This window comes from Labeo rohita, chromosome 16 (genome assembly GCF_022985175.1).
Source record: "Labeo rohita strain BAU-BD-2019 chromosome 16, IGBB_LRoh.1.0, whole genome shotgun sequence".
Classification (NCBI taxonomy): Eukaryota; Metazoa; Chordata; class Actinopteri; order Cypriniformes; family Cyprinidae; genus Labeo; species Labeo rohita.
The window spans coordinates 36,643,158-36,659,604 of NC_066884.1; the positions used below are offsets into that span (position 1 = coordinate 36,643,158).

The 16,447-nt window shown below is 40.0% G+C and overlaps 1 protein-coding gene across 6 annotated transcripts; it reads left to right on the plus strand.

Moving 5' to 3' along the window:
- Nucleotides 1-342: 342 nt before the first annotated feature.
- ttc29 (tetratricopeptide repeat domain 29) lies at nucleotides 343-16,172 on the plus strand. Of its 6 annotated transcripts, none has more exons than XM_051131205.1 (11): nucleotides 343-435; nucleotides 577-669; nucleotides 754-837; nucleotides 972-1,147; nucleotides 4,126-4,311; nucleotides 4,528-4,740; nucleotides 5,435-5,520; nucleotides 5,600-5,691; nucleotides 13,654-13,777; nucleotides 14,199-14,416; nucleotides 14,529-16,172. In XM_051131205.1, the coding sequence occupies exons 2-11, from the start codon at nucleotides 581-583 to the stop codon at nucleotides 14,548-14,550; spliced, it is 1,290 nt and encodes a 429-aa protein (XP_050987162.1). In that variant the 5' UTR covers nucleotides 343-435; nucleotides 577-580; the 3' UTR covers nucleotides 14,551-16,172. The 6 variants fall into 6 exon arrangements, with proteins under 6 accessions (XP_050987162.1, XP_050987163.1, XP_050987165.1 ...); XM_051131206.1 differs by having other exon boundaries at nucleotides 374-435; nucleotides 580-669; XM_051131208.1 differs by having other exon boundaries at nucleotides 399-435; nucleotides 754-866; nucleotides 978-1,147.
- Nucleotides 16,173-16,447: the final 275 nt, after the last annotated feature.

Genomic DNA, 16,447 nt, shown 5'->3' on the forward strand with positions numbered 1-16,447 from the left:
GTTGTGCATTTATGGGTATTTTATAATGTTTAATATTATAAATATGTTTTTAACTTTAGTAATAAGAAGAAACATTTCATTATATGCAGGATTCTCATGGTCATGAAAACCTGGAAATGTGAAGGAATTCTGAAATAAGTTGTGGTTTCTTGACCTAAAAAAGCACGCCAACGTATCTCAGTTCTTTTATGTCAGACTCAACAAAACTGCTCTTGGCGATAACTTGTGCGATAACTTGGCGATAACTTGATATAATATGAAAATAATAGATAGATAGATAGATAGATAGATAGATAGATAGATAGATAGATAGATGAAGGTGTGGAAACCCAGCACGTGTATCTACCAGCTCAAACAGTTGAGCGGAAGTGAGCAGTTTGGTCGCTGTGGCAACGGAACTCCGTTCTGTTAACAAGTTACAAATCTGACAACCAGGTAAATCGCAGCTAGCTTTTCATGTACTGCCTGCTAAACGTCCTCGCGTCTGTTTGAAACAATTCATTTTCTCACATTTGTTTTAACTCACTTTAGCGAAATGTAACTTATTGTAACTTTTTAAAAACGTTTGATAATCAGCAGCATGTCTTCAGCAGCGGTGAGTGGTTCTCGGACTCCTCTCCTGCCAGACATTCACAATCCCGATAAACAGAGGAAAACACCAACGTCTAAGTAAGCTCTGGTTATTATTGCTAAAACTTAAGTGATGCGTTTTGCCTTCCAACAGCATGTAAGACTGTTTTTGATTAAGTTTAGGTCCTTCCCGGAATGGATCAAGGAGAATCCCGTCCATCCTGCTGCAGAGAAAACACAAATCCCCACCGAGCACGAAATAGCGCAGTAAGAAACCATCTGTGGATCTGTAGAGGGTCAGAACACATCACTCTTTTAGTTTGTTACATGATAGTTTAAAATGATGACCAGCTGTATGCTGTCAGTCCCATTCATTCTCCACTTTTTCCGTGTCTCTTGAGATTCAGGAAGCCTCTTCGTCACAGTGTTTGCGTGGAGCTGCTGCGCGAGGGCTTTCATCGCTCGTATGAGCAGATGTTTGCGCTGCTGCAGCGCTGGGACGGAGCGGAGGAGCATCCACACAAACTTCACACGCTCCAGCAACACCTCACCCGCGCCGAGTCCGCCGAGAGAGACGGTAGCGGCACATAACCTCATCTGAGTCAAACATTACATTTGTGACGCTGTACCACAAAAAAAAAAAAAAAATATATATATATATATATATATATATATATGCATCATCTGAAAGCTGAAAAAAATAAGCTTTCCATTGATGTGTGTTAGGATAGGACAATATTTGATCGAGATACAACTAATTGAAAATCTGGAAACTGAGGGTAAAAAAAAAAAATCTAAATATTGAGAAAATCGCCTTTAAAATTGTTTAAATGAAGTTCTTAGCAATGCATATTACTAATCAAAAATTACGTTTTGATATACACTACCGTTCAAAAGTTTGGGGTCAGTAAGACTTGTAATAGTCTTTAAAGAAGTCTCTTATGCTCATCAAGGCTGCATTTATTTGATTAAAAATATTGAAAAAAAAAACAGTAATATTGCAAAATGTTTTTACAATATAAAATAATGTTTTTTTTATTTCAACATACTTTAAAATAGAATTTATTCCTGTGATGAAAAGCTGAATTTTTATCAGCTGTTACTCCAGTCTTAAGTGTCACATGATCCTTCAGAAATCATTCTAATATGCGGATTTATTATTAGAATGATCCATGTTGGATAATATCAACAGTTGTGCTGCCAAATATTTTTCGGAACCTGTATTTTTTTTTTCAGGATTCTTTCATGAATAACAAGTTAAAAAAGTACAGTGTTTATTCAAAATATAAATATTTTATAACAATGTAAATTGTTTATTATTAACTTTTAATAAACTTTTAATTATTAACTTAATACATCCTTGGTGAATAAAAGTATTAATTTCTTAAAAAAAAAGAAAAGAAAAGAAAAGAAACAATAAAAATGTACTGACCCCAAACTTTTGAACGGTAGTGTATTTATGTTAGAAAATTTACAAAATATCTTCATGGAACATGATCTTTACTTAATATCCTAATAATTTGTGGCATAAAAGAAGAATCGATGATTTTGACCCATACAATGGTTTTTTTTTTTTTGGCTATTGCTACTAATATACCAGTGCTACTTATGACTGTTTTTTTGGTCCAGGGTAATACTTGGGATTTGTGGCCACAGAAATTCACTCTAAAAATACACTCTAAAAAGTCTACAATGTACTGTATTAATTTTAAAGAATTTTCATTATTATTGTTATTATTATTATTAATTAATGTGTATAAGATGTAGTGTTGTCACCCTACCAAAATTTTGACTTTGATACAATACCTGACTAAAATATCATGATACTACTACTGATCCGATACTATGACAAAAAATGGTGAGATTTTTGCTGTGTTGGTAAGTTAGCTAAAAGGATAAAGTCAAATCTTATTTTATGATAAAGTAATTTTATTTTACAGTAATATATCACGATATAAATTTTTTCTTTTATCTTTGTTATTAATAACAAGAACCTAGATGCAAGTAAGAAAACTAAATTACAACTACAATAAAACAAAGACAATAAACAAAAAAATATTTATATTCCATCCCATTTATATTCCTGTTTTATAAATTCCATAATAAATTTTATTTTTATAGACACTATTTTAAGGGTTACATTAAAGAATATTTACCAGAAAGCATGTCTAATTAATTGAAATCATGAAACTTGCACAGTTTATTAGTAATTTATTAAAAGTTTAACAAAAATTACACGTTTTTAAGGCCCTATAAAATACGTTTTATTATTTTTGGATTACATTTTAATCATTTCATTACATATTAATAATCAAAAGCATATCTAATGAATTTATAAAGGATAATTAGATTTGATTTATTATAGGCTATTTATTTCTCCTTTTTTTCAGAAATGTGTCGTGTATTTACAATTTTCTGGTAAATAAATTCTGGTACATTAAGTAATATATTTCTGACTGTCAAGTTAAACCGATCTTTTATTTTGACGGGTTGCTGTGAAGACCTTTCTGTTTCTGTTTGTATATGATGTGACGATAGTTTTCCGCAATAGAAAGTGTAAAATGCCAATGAATTGAATCTCAGAGCAGTTCTAAAAATTATTTTCATGTTTATGTGCTCATATATTGAGGCGGCAGAGGCTGAAAACACAGCAAGCATCATGCGCTCTTCACTGTAGTAAACAAAACTGCGCCTCTGCACCATTCACTGAAACAGAGACAGGCAGAACATGCAGGATTCATGTAGCTTAAGTATTTAATGTTCATAAACACCAGTCCATCGTGTTTTGATTTAAGTGCACTAACCTAGACTACTTTTAATCTATTCATCCCAGTGTTTTACTCAGGAAATATGGCATTAAAATGCATTATTAACGTTCCGGTACAAGTAAAAAGCAGGGTTTTTTTAGCAAAAAGCAAAAGTTTTTAAAAGCAGGGTATTGCGATACTTTTTTAGGGTGCTTTACTTTTTAGGGTGCAAGATTTAAAAGATTATTTCATCATATCAGATGTACTTGATCCAACTTTTTTTTTCTTCTTTTTTAATGTATTTTCATTTATCGGGTTTGGCCATTTATAACTTGAATGTGGAAAGCTGTATAAAACCTGTATAAAACCAGTCCACTTCTTTGCAACTGGTATTTATTATCATGTTATGTTAATTTATTTTCAGAACCATAAACACTAGTTTGTTGCGCAATTAGTTTTACCATTTACTGTCCTTTATTGTTCTTCTAGTTATTTAACAGCTAATTAAAGTCCCGCACATTCACAGCAAGCAGCTTACTTCATCGCTGCATTTTAAACATATGCTGTTCTTGCCTCAGATTGGGGGTCATATCTTCCATTTGCCTAATTTCCTTTTACCCCTTTAACAGCTTTTACAACAATTAAACAATATGTAACAGTTGTTACTTTTGCCAGAGTAATATATTCTTCATTTTTCATTCATCTAAATATATTACAGTTAATCAGCAAATGTTCACTAGCTCTCTTCCTCTAAACCTTGAGAGTGTTATTACAATAATCCTCTGCATCCCTGTGTTTCCTGCTGTAGGACAGTATGGAGAGGCGTATGACAGCCACATGTTGTTGGCCAGGTTTTTCACAGAGCCGGAGGACGAATGGTTGAAGCATCATTTCCTTCAGCTGGCCCTCGATTCAGCTCGCAAATTCAAAATGGACTCTGGCAAAAGAGAGGCTGAGGCCAACTTATACATGGGCCAAGTTTATTTGCAGAAGGGTAACATGCACACTCCCTCAATATAAGACAGACATTGAATCTGTTTCTTTACATTAAGATTCAAACTGCAGTGTTGCATCCTGTTTGCTACTGCCATTTAAATTCAAATCATTTAGACTTAACTGAACTGGAATTTAAGAGGCATTTTAAAACAGAGGAAAAAGAGAGAAAAATGACTTGTTAAATGTAGAGATGGTGTGCATGTGTGCGTTGCAGGTCAGCTGGAGCGAGCACGAGAGCATTATGAGGTGTTTTATCATCTGACCTTGGGCCGTACGTGGCAGGACCCCAGCGGCCGCATGCAGCACTCACGCTCATGTGAGGAGCTCCAGAAGGTGTTCACGCTGCTAGGACAGAGATTGCTTCAGGAACAAGACCACGCGTACGCCATTAAGATGTTCACTAAGGCCTACGAGATGGCTAAAGAGTGTATGTATGCGACACCCCTTTCTCTTTGACATTGATTTGATCTGACATAAGCAGAGATACACAATTTGCCACACAACTATGTGACAATGTTTAGAAAAATGTACTTTTAAAGTTTAAGCAAAGTCTAGTCAAGAGTAGGCAAAATGGAGAAAAAATAAGCCTGTTCAGTATAACTCAGGTATACACTGCCATTCAAAAGTTCGGGATTGGCATTTATTTGATCAAAAATACAGAAATAGAAATCTTTTGTAACAATATGCACTACTGTTCAAAGGTTTGGGGGTTAGTTTTTTTTTTTTTTTTTTTTTTTTTAAGAAATTAATACTTTCATGCAGCAAGGATGTGATAAACTGAGAAGTGACTTCAACAAGATCACAGAAATAAATTACATTTTACAATATATTCACACAGAAAGCATTTATTTGTATTGATAACAATATTTCACATTATTACTGTTTCACTGTATTTTTGTTCAAATAAATGCAGCCTTGGTGAAAGAAAAGACCCAAATTCAATTTAGCGATACATTGTCAAATTATGATGTCTTATTGTGCTATCCATCAATAATGTTGGACAGCAGAAAGAACTTCCACTTCAGATCTCCAGCAATAAAACCACACATCCCTTAAAGCACATTTAATGGCTCACATCGTTTTTTGCTCTTACTGTTGTTGATTTTTGACCTGTCATCCAGCGGGAGATGGAGGGTCAGAAAGAGAAGCAGCATATAGGCTGGGCCTGGCGTATCAGAGCACTGGAAACCAGAAGACCGCTAAACAGGTCCGATCAGAGCACTCACAACCTCTGCTTGTTAAATCTTTAATTGTTTGTTGTTTGAGGTTTTTGTTGCTTGTGTCAGTTTTTCAGTGTGTGTATGGAGATCTCCACAACACTTGAAAATGCAGACAGCCTGGGAAGAGCTTATGAAGCCATTGCCAAATCTCTGGAGAGGTACAGTAGAAGCACACACACATTCACACACAGAGAGACAAACATGTACATCATAACACATTTAAAGCTGAGATTTAAAGCTGTCATTAGTACATTTACAGTAGTAAACATGGTTCTAGATATCCAAAATGGATCTAAAGTTAATTGATGCATTAATGGATGTATAAACAACAAGTGGAACAAGTATCTAGATTTACTGGTTTATGCCCTAGATATCTATCATATCCACATTCATTTCCATTGTATTAGATTTAAAGAGAAAAACTGTAAATAGTAGTAAATAATCATCAACATAATAATCATCAACCTAATGTTGAATTTCAAGAGAAATACGCCTACTCCTGGCCATTTAATTATTCTGGTACCTTTTTATTTATTTTAATCTAGTATATACACTACTACTATCAGTTTTTGTTGTTGTTGTTGTTGTTTTCTAGTTTACATTACTTTCTCAGCAGTGATGTAATGAAACATTCCTTTAATGTCTAGAATAAGCAAGGTTGGAATATAGGCAAAGCATAAGTTTTTACTTGTGTTTTTTGGTCTCCCCATGATTCACATACTTTCATTCCATTACATTAAACAATTTTTTTGTTTTTAAATTGAGAAAATGAGAATATACTTTTGACTGCTGTATGTAATGCTTGGACTTGAGCCAGAAGGTGGCAGTACAACATGAGAAACAGGAATAAGAGTCTAACTACACTGTGAATTTAAATAAGTTGGTTTTAATAGAATGACCAGTGTTGCCAACTTAGCAATTTTGTTGCTAGATTTAGCAACTTTTCAGACTACCTAGTAACCTCTTTTTTTTTTTCAAAAAGCAACAAATGTAGCTATTTTTAAAATGTATCTGGCAACTTTTAGCAACTTTTGAAAATTGACTCAAATGATAAAAAAGGCATGCAATTTTTCCTCTTAACCAAGCAGTTACTAAGCCGTACACACATCACATGTAAATCAAGTTGCTAGTTGTTAAATAATAATTGTTCATTTATGAAACACCTTAGTTGTTAGTTGTATCTATTTATCTGTCTGTCTGTCTGTCTGTCTAAATGCATTGTCATTTAAAATATGCTGGTGAAAAATTAATACAGAAAATTCCTTCATATTAACATACAGTATGAAGTACACTGTGCCCTATTTTATGGACTTTTCTTAGAGTGTAGCATTTAACTTTCTACCAATTGCTTAAAACTATAATTGTTAATCATGTAGTTTTACTAGTTATTTGGAAAACATAAAATGTAATTGTTCAAAATTTGTGTAACTTTTCAATAATCCAATGTTGTTTAAAAATAAAAATATAATAAAAAATGCTTTTACAAATAATATACATTAAAGGGGTCCTATTATTCTCTTTTTCATAGAGTTGTTTTTTTGTTTTGGGGGTGTACTAGAACATGCTCTCATGCTTGGTGGTTCGAAAACCCCCTTTTTCACATAATTTACATTATTACCTTTCTCCCCAGCCTGGCACAAATAGCTCGATTAGATCCGGGTTTAATGAAGGCCAGCCTTTGAAAAAAGGAAATGTGTTATGATTGGTTAGCTGTCCCAGTGCATTGTGATTGGCGAACATTTTAGATGGTGTTTCAGTACTGCCACAACCCTTGTCAAAGCAGTTAGTGCAAGCTAGACTAAAAAAAGTGAATCTTACGTTTTAAGTATAGATTTTTTTCTTACAAACACGCATCGATTCGCTACAGGAGACCCCTGGAAGCCGTGTGAGGCACTTTTTATTATGGATGCACTATATCAGACTTTATTAGACTCTGATTGCACTCGTCTGAAAGAAGGAAGTCATATACACCTAGGATGTTTGGAGGGTGAGTAAATAATATGCTACAGTAGTGTTGAGTCCCATCCTTAGCCTGCGAGATCGCAGGTACATGATATTATTGTGCTAATTTATTTAATTATTTTACATACTTAGTTTCATTGCCCGAAACCAGCTCCAGCATAAGGCTAAAATCAGCCTAACATTATCAAAGAACATCATCACTGATTAGCCTAGACTATTCTAGTGCAAGTTTATGCATTTTAAAAAACACTCGCGTTATAAGTAAAGCTATCTACACTGTATGATGAATAAATCTCTTAGCACACACTGCACACGTCTGCGGCGCGTTACTGCTCTGAAGCGGCCACTCTAGTCAATGCTTGTGTTTATACCCGCCCACGCTGTGGCTCGTTGAAGCTGTTCTCCACGCTGCATTGCTAAAGTTTGACTAATCCCCCACCTCATCCCTACCCTCCCTCCCAACAATTAGAATTTCCGTAGGTGGAATTTAATTTAATCATATTCTAATGGACAGCATTGTGACATCACTGTATGCGGAAAACAAATGTTGTAGTCCCGTTCGTTGTAGATGAAATCTCCCTTTGGAGTGGACTTTGAGATTTGTAACTTTGTAGATCTTTTTTTATGCCCAAACATACACACCACACACTGACTAAAGTTCAAAAAGTGAAAAAGCATAATAGCAGCCCTTTAAATGTTTATTTTTACAAATACATCTAAATTAATATATTTCAAATAATATTCTTTGCTGAGATTTGAATAATTTTAGTGTCTATTCTACGCAATCATCCAGTTTTGCGGCATGCTTACATAATGGCATCATCAACCAATGATGTCACAACGTTGTTTAGCAACTTTTAGCAACAAATCGACCTTCCTTTACCTACTTTTTTCTGAAAATTAGTTGGCAACAACGAGAATGACTTGTTATTCAGTAAATTACAGTGAGATTATGTTACTTAAATCTTGAAAACTGATAAACTGTGACTTATCAGCAACCATTTCTTTCTTAAAGGGGTCATCGGATGCCCATTTTCCACAAGCTGATATGATTCTTTAGGGTCTTAATGAAAAGTCTATAATATACTTTGATTAAAAATTCTCAATGGTTTTGTAAAACAACACCCTTTTTACCTTGCCAAAATGAGCTCTGCAAAAATCATCTCATTCTAAGGGGTTGTTCCTTTAAATGCAAATGAGCTCTGCTCACCCCGCCCCTCTCTTCTCGCTGTGGAATAACGCGCTTGTTTACTTTAGCCGCGTTTAGCCACTAAACTTCCTAACTGCCACATTATGAGGAAAGGCGATCGCAAAGATTCATTAAAAAAAACGTTTATACTCACTTCTGCTGTAAGTGAAGTTGGATCACGAATGATTCACGCGAACATAGACGGATATATGTAGTTCCCCTTCAGGAACTCGAGCTGCGTCCGAAAAACGCATTGGGAACGCCTTTGGCGGAACCACGCTCTGAATGATGTGTAAACTAGCCAATCAAACGACGATACGTCACGGGCGGATGACGTCATCGACCAGGAAGCATAAAAGCACGTGCGACGCTGCCAGCGTCAGCTTCTGTCTTTCAGCGGAGCTCTCTGTGTGTTTGTGTCTTTGTTATCCTCCGTTTTTGTGCAAGTTAGCACAGCTTTCTTTTTGAGGATAATGTCGCAAAAGCAATCAGTTAAGAGTGGATCATCAAGAGTATATCACAAGCGGGGATTCACACAGCATGTGCGTGGTCTGCTTGGGAGAGGAGCACGCTATGTCAGCCCTTGAGGGGGCTGACTGCCCGCATTGCGAATCACTTCCTTTGCGGGTGCTCCGCTCCCGGAAGGCTCTCTTCGAGGAGGGAGCCTTCACCAGCGTTCCCCAGGGTGCTGGCCCCGCTTCCGCCGAGGCGGAGCAGGCGCTACACTCTTGGGGTTCGCAGATTGACCTGTTGGAGGGAATGGAGACGGGTGATCCCCTATCTCCTTCCTTACCCGACAGGTCCGCAGCCCGCTCCGAGGGTTCGGAAGCCCGCTCTGCGGCTACTTGCTCCCAAGGGGCGGGCTCATCTCTCCATCTGTCGTCCTCCGAGGAGGTCGACCTCGAAAGCACCGCTGAGGAAGTAAGCCCTCGGTCGGTGCAGTATGAGGAGCTTTTGGAGGTGGTGACTCGTGCTGTGGCCAAGTTAAACATCGACTGGCCCGCCGAGGAAAAAGTCGCTCCGCAGAAAAGCAAGCTGGATGAACGCTTTCTACGGAGCAAACCATCATCTCCAAGACCTGCCTCGCCGTTCTCTAACCTCTGTGGCTGCTGGGCGTGAGCAGCCGCAACCGAGTACCAGCTCCTCATACAGAGAGGTACAAAAGCTGAGTGTCGCGACTCGTGCTCCCCCATCCCGGGACCGAGACCCGCGGCACTCTAGGCCGGGGTCCTCCAGGGCGAGGCCCGACCTGCGGGTGGTGCTTCAGTCCCGGAAGCCCCCCGCCACAAAGCGGTCCTGACGCCATGCCAGGACCGCCGAGGGCAGCCCCTACCAAGGAACAGCGGGTAGCACCGCATTACACGGTGTCCGTCTCTCCTCGGTGCCCTCGGGAGGTCAGTCTGCTGTCTCTGCCAGTGATACAGGGCACAACGGCCTCCAGCAAGCTCATGTCCCGGATTTCTCCGCCCGAGAACGTAGCGGAACCGGGGCACTTGCCACCCCCTCGGGGGTCTTTAGAACAGTTAGCTCGGCAGTCTTCTGCCGGTCCGCCGTTACAGGTCTCCGAGCCAGTAGTTCAGTTAACACCAGAGGCCAGCCTCAAGCGGCTGGTTCCCTTAGTAGACTATTTAGCAGCGTGTAAGCTACTGCCAAACGTGTCTGCATGGGTCCTGCGCACTGTAGAAAAAGGCTATGGTATTCAGTTCGGCGCCCCGCCGCCGCCTTTCGACGGGGTTTTTCCCACTCTGGTGGGCCCCGAGCAGGCTCTGGTCATGGAGCAGGAAGTAGAGACCCTTCTGAGGAAGGAGGCCATCGAGGTGGTCCCTCCTCACGCCAGGGAATCCGGGTTCTACAGCCGGTACTTCATTGTTCCAAAGAAGGATGGAGGGCTGCGGCCCATCATAGATCTCCGCCGCCTCAATCGATCAGTTATGAAACTGAAGTTCAAGATGCTTACAGTCAAGCAAGTAGTGTCACAAATCAGGTCCGAGGACTGGTTTGTGACGATAGATCTGAAAGACGCTTACTTTCATCTCTCCATCCTTCCTCAACACAGGAAGTTCCTGAGGTTCGCTTTCAGGGGCGAAGCTTACCAGTATCGAGTTCTTCCCTTCGGCTTAGCACTCTCACCCCGAAAGTTTACGAAATGCGTAGATGCTGCCCTGGTTCCTCTTCGACTCCAGGGCATTCGAATACTGAATTACATCGACGACTGGCTGATCCTAGCAGAATCAGAGAGTTTAGTGGTTCAACATCGAGATGTCGTTCTCGCACACATGAAAACGTTGGGGTTAAGACTAAACGCCAAGAAAAGTGTGCTTTCTCCATCACAGAGGACCACTTATCTGGGCGTGGTGTGGGATTCGACCATGATGCAGGCACGTCTGTCCCCTGCTCGGATCGAGTCGATCCTCGCCGCAGTCAAGAGAGTCAAAGAAGGCCGGTCACTCACTGTCAAGCAGTTTCAACAACTGCTGGGTCTGATGGCAGCTGCGTCCAACGTGATACCTTTTGGCCTGCTGTACATGAGACCCCTACAGTGGTGGCTCAAAACCAAAGGGTTCTCCCCGAGGGGAAACCCGCTCCGCATGATCAAGGTCACGCGCCGAGGGCTGTGTGGAGGAAGCCGTGGTTCCTAAATCAGGGTCCGGTATTGGGAGCTCCTTGCCACCGCGTCACGCTAGCGACAGATGCATCCCTCACCGGATGGGGGGCGGTCATGAGTGGCCGCTCCACCCAAGGTCTGTGGACGGGTCGCCATCTCAGTTGGCACATCAACTGCCTCGAGATGCTGGCCGTATTTCGAGCTCTGAAGTACTTTCTCCCAGACCTCAGAGATCGCCATGTGTTGGTGCGCACCGACAGCACAGCGGTGGTCTATTACATCAACCACCAGGGAGGTCTGCGGTCGCGCCCCTTATACAAGCTGGCGCACCAGATCCTTGTGTGGTCCCAGGACAAACTCCTCTCTCTGCGAGCAGTTCACATTCCTGGGCATCTGAATGTGGGAGCAGACATCCTGTCGAGGCAGGGGCCGAGGCCCGGGGAATGGATGCTTCACCCAGAGGTGGTGAAGCAGATATGGGGAATCTTTGGTCAAGCCCAAGTAGATCTCTTTGCCACGAGGGAGAATACACAATGTCCGCTGTGGTTCTCTCTAGTTCATCCAGCTCCCCTGGGGCTGGATGCTATGGTACAGACGTGGCCGAGGCTTCGTCTGTACGCCTTTCCCCCGATCGCTCTGCTCCCGGGAGTTCTGGAGAGAGTACGCCGGGACGGGGTCAGCCTACTACTAGTAGCCCCGTACTGGCAGGGCCGAGTATGGTTCTCGGACCTGATATCTCTCCTCGACGGCTCTCCATGGGAGATTTCCGTCAGGAGGGATCTCCTCTCACAGGTGGGGGGCACCATCCTTCACCCCCGCCCGGAGCTGTGGAAGCTGTGCTGAAGCTCATAGCTTCCGGTCTCTCAACTGAGGTTGTTGAGACCATCCTCCAATCCAGAGCTCCCTCTACGAGGAAACTGTACGCCCTGAAGTGGAAGCTGTTCACTTCATGGTGTGGAGAACGCCAGCAAGACCCAGCTAACTGCCCAGTCGGTACAATACTGGAGTTTTTGCAGGCCCGTTTCTCCACAGGGTTAGCCCACTCCACCCTGAAGGTCTACGTGGCGGCAATCTTGGCCTACCACGCCCCTCTTGGTGGCATGCCAGTGGGTAAAAACCCCTTTCGGGAGCCCGACCAGCAGAAGCTAAATTGTATGTGTCCCGTACGTGCCTTGGATGCCTATGTCCACAGAGCTGCCCTGTGGCGTAAATCAGAACAGTTGTTCGTCTGCTATGGCCCCGCTAAGAAGGGGTTTCCTGCTTCGAAAGAAACTCTGAGTAGATGGATTGTAGATGCCATATCTACTGCTTATGAGTCCTCTGACCTCCACTCTCCTCCTCTCACTCAACACGCGCTATGGGTGCTTCTAAGGCCTTTACGGCAGGTGTCCCAATTCAGGACATCTGCAATGCTGCGGGATGGTCCACGCCCCTCACCTTTGTAAGGTTTTACAACCTAGATGTCCGGGCCACTCCCGGCTCTTCTGTTCTCTTGCCCTAGCTCTTCCACTGGGCAGGGACTTGGAAGTCTGGTGGCGTGGGCATCTCGTTCCCCATGCGTTTTTCGGACGCAGCTTGAGTTCCTGAAGGGGAACGTCCCAGGTTACGCATGTAACCATGGTTCCCCGAGGGAACGAGACGCTGCGTCTCGATCCATCCTTCTGGCATCCCTGCCGAGCACTCGCTTCATCCCCAGAAGCTGACGCCGGCAGCGTCGCACGTGCTTTTATGCTTCCTGGTCGATGACGTCATCCGCCCGTGACGTATCGTCGTTTGATTGGCTAATTTACACATCATTCAGAGCGTGGTTCCGCCAAAGACGTTCCCAATGCCTTTCTTCGGACGCAGCGTCTCGTTCACCCGGGGAACCATGGTTACATACGTAACCTGGGACGATCGGGAGCCGCATTCCCTTCACAAACAAATGTAATCTACTGCATCTTCAGCGGCTCAGATGTCGGGAGTAAATGACGACCACTATGTTCATTATTACATCCAGCAACACAACACCTCAATCGCTCAATCAGAGATATTCTTGTCTAACTTAATCCCTGCTTCGGCATCAAAACAAGGAAAGTTACTGGACTGTGACAGCTGGTATAAGGTAAGAGCTCATGTCAATCAACTATTGTGGGAGCGGCCTCTGTCATGTGACGGCACACTGACAGGCATCTGAGAACGGCTTGATTTGAAAAAGGGGATATTATTTTTACAGATTAATTAGAAACCACTGCATGGATTTTTATCATTATAGGGTAGATTTGTACATACACTGCCAACAAACATTAATGTTCAAACAACATGAAAAAGTGAACTTAGCATCCGATGACCCCTTTAAGGTTTCTGCATGTTTGTGTGTTACAGTGAAGGCAAACTAACAGAAGCAACTGAATACCTGGAGAAATTTGTGGAGATTTCTCTAAACAGCAGACAGGACAGAAACCTCGAGAAAGCCTACATGTGCCTCGGAAATATCCTCAGCTTGAGAGTAAGAGACAAAGATCTTAGATTTAAATCTGCATGAGAGTTTACAAACTAAAAAAGGAAAACCTGCCAGATGTTTAGGAACTGCATAAAGACAAAAAAGGTTACTGTCTCAGGGCCTGGGCTGCCTGCTCTTAGACTGTCACAATATACATAACTTTTTCAGTTCATGTTGTTATATTGGAACCTATAACAAATATGCATAGGATCAGCATATTTTAAACAGATTCTTAAATTTGTAATCCCACACTATGTTCCAAACCCTAGTGAGCTGCCTATCTAGAGAGCATTTTAATGCATCATTAGCATGTGTTGCATGAGATCTTTGTGCATTTTAGGAGTGTTTGTGTTGTGGTATTCCTGTAATAAGTGTGTGTGTGTGTGTGTGTGTGTGTGTGTGTTTGCATGTTTATTTCTGTCTGTAGAAGCAATATGATGGAGCTCATGAACATTTTGGACGCGCGTATGAGATTGCATGTAATCTGGCGTCGTTGGTCAGGCTGCAGAAGGCTCAGGTGTGTGCAGGTAGCGCTCGTGCACTCAGCATGATGCAGGCCTATCACAGGCTCATAGAAACGCCAGGACGCCAGGAAATAAAGAGGATCATCAGCTGGAAGGAGAGAAGAAATAACAGTGCACCATTGTGAGTTGACAAACAACTGAACAACTGAATTCTTTGTCATATTAGAGGTTTAGTGTGGATTGCTGTAGTGTGTCAAATAACACACATACGTACACTATCCTTTTCTTCACAGAGAGGAAGAAATGAAGAGATGAACAGTGGAAGGCAGATGTTTGCCTGAAGGCTGAATAAAGTATTATTATATCTACTTCAAATCTGTCTTTTAGAGAGTGCTTCTCATGGAAATAATTTACTTGTGTGAACTAAATGTAATGTTTTCAGACAATGAATTGGATGTTATTCATTTAGAAATCAAATTAAAATGTATTTTACATTTTTATTAAATGCAAATAGCTGAACTTTTTTGAGCCACTTAATCAGTACAAGTACATCTTTATATGTTATTTATTATTGTAATTTATAATTCTCTTGTCTATTGATAAATGGTGAAACATACTGATAAGTGATAAGTATTAATGGAAAATGAAAATATACTTTAATGTCACTTCTATTGAAACTCCACATTTAATGTATATTAACTTCAAATGTAATATTGAATAACACTACAGTACAATTCTAATCAAGTAATCAAGGACTGTTAATCAAAATAAGTGCATCTCTTTAAAAGCACTACAATAGATTGTTAAAACATAATGATTTAAAATGTACTTGAATGTAAAACTTTCACAAAGTGCACTTTTTACAATCGTACTTAACAGTCAAGAAAATGTTTCTACATTTAAAAGGGCCTTTTATTTCATTAATATATTATCTGCAAGTACAGTTTTTTATATATATTGTATTTTATAAGGGATAGTTGACATGTCAAACCTGTGTGACTGTATGCCTTTTGGATTTTGAATCAACTGAAACCACACAAAAACCACACACTACTTTTGGCATTAGAAACAGAATTATGTGAACCAAAATGTTTAATAGAATTTTACTCCTTGCACTGTTGTTACGCTCTTGATCTTTATCTTCTGTCTACCGGGTGAATGAACGAGTGTATAAAAAAGCTGTTAGTTCATTCTGATAACACTTTACAATTTAAATGAATAACAAATAACAAACAAAACACTGTACACAATGTGTAATATCAAGATAAAAATATAATGAAATTTGATTATATAATATCTGAATGAGGTACACTGCTCTCAGAGGTGTTATATAATGGCTTAATGATTAATTTTTATTATTATTGCAAAATGTATGGCAGTTTTATTTGCCCTGAGATAAAAGTTTATGTGCAGAATAAACACAACTACATACAGTGCCGGGAGTGCCATGTGAAAAGAAGTGCACTTAATGTGCACTTGTATTGTGCTTCAAATCTTAAGTATATTTTTAAAAAACTGTACTTGCATTTAATATATTAATGAAATGAAAGGTCGTTAAAAAGTGCACTTTGTAGTAATGTCAAATTAAGTTTTAATTAAAGTACATTTTAAATCACTATGGCCCGATTTTATAGACAGAGATTAGACTAAGCCAGGATTAGGCCATTTAAGTAATTTTTATAATCGTGTCTTAGAAAAAAAAAAAAAAACATTACTGGTGTGCATCTAAAAACAAAACAAAGGAACTGATGTATTTTAAGATCAGTCAGTGCATTTCTTTCAGCTCAGACTTACATTTTAGTCTAGGACTAGGTTTAAGCCTTGTTTGTGAAACGAGGTGTTTTAATAATCACTGTTGTGCTTTTAAGAGCTACACCCTTTTTGATGTGCTGACTAACATACTAAAGCACATGTATGGCACTTGTAATTTGTGTTACTATGCGTGCATTATTATTTTAAATATAATAAATTGCATTTTCTTCATTACAAATGAGTAATTACAAATACATTTAAAAATACATGACTACACGTTTCAAAAATTGACACGTTTAGTTTATCCTTAAAAAATACTTTTGTTAGTCTAACCTACTTAAGTAGATTCAGTGATATTGCACAACGACGTAAATAAAACTTCATTTAGCTGTTACATTTTTGACGTTTCCTAAAAAACTAATAATAATAATAATAAAATAAAAAATAAAGATATTTTAAC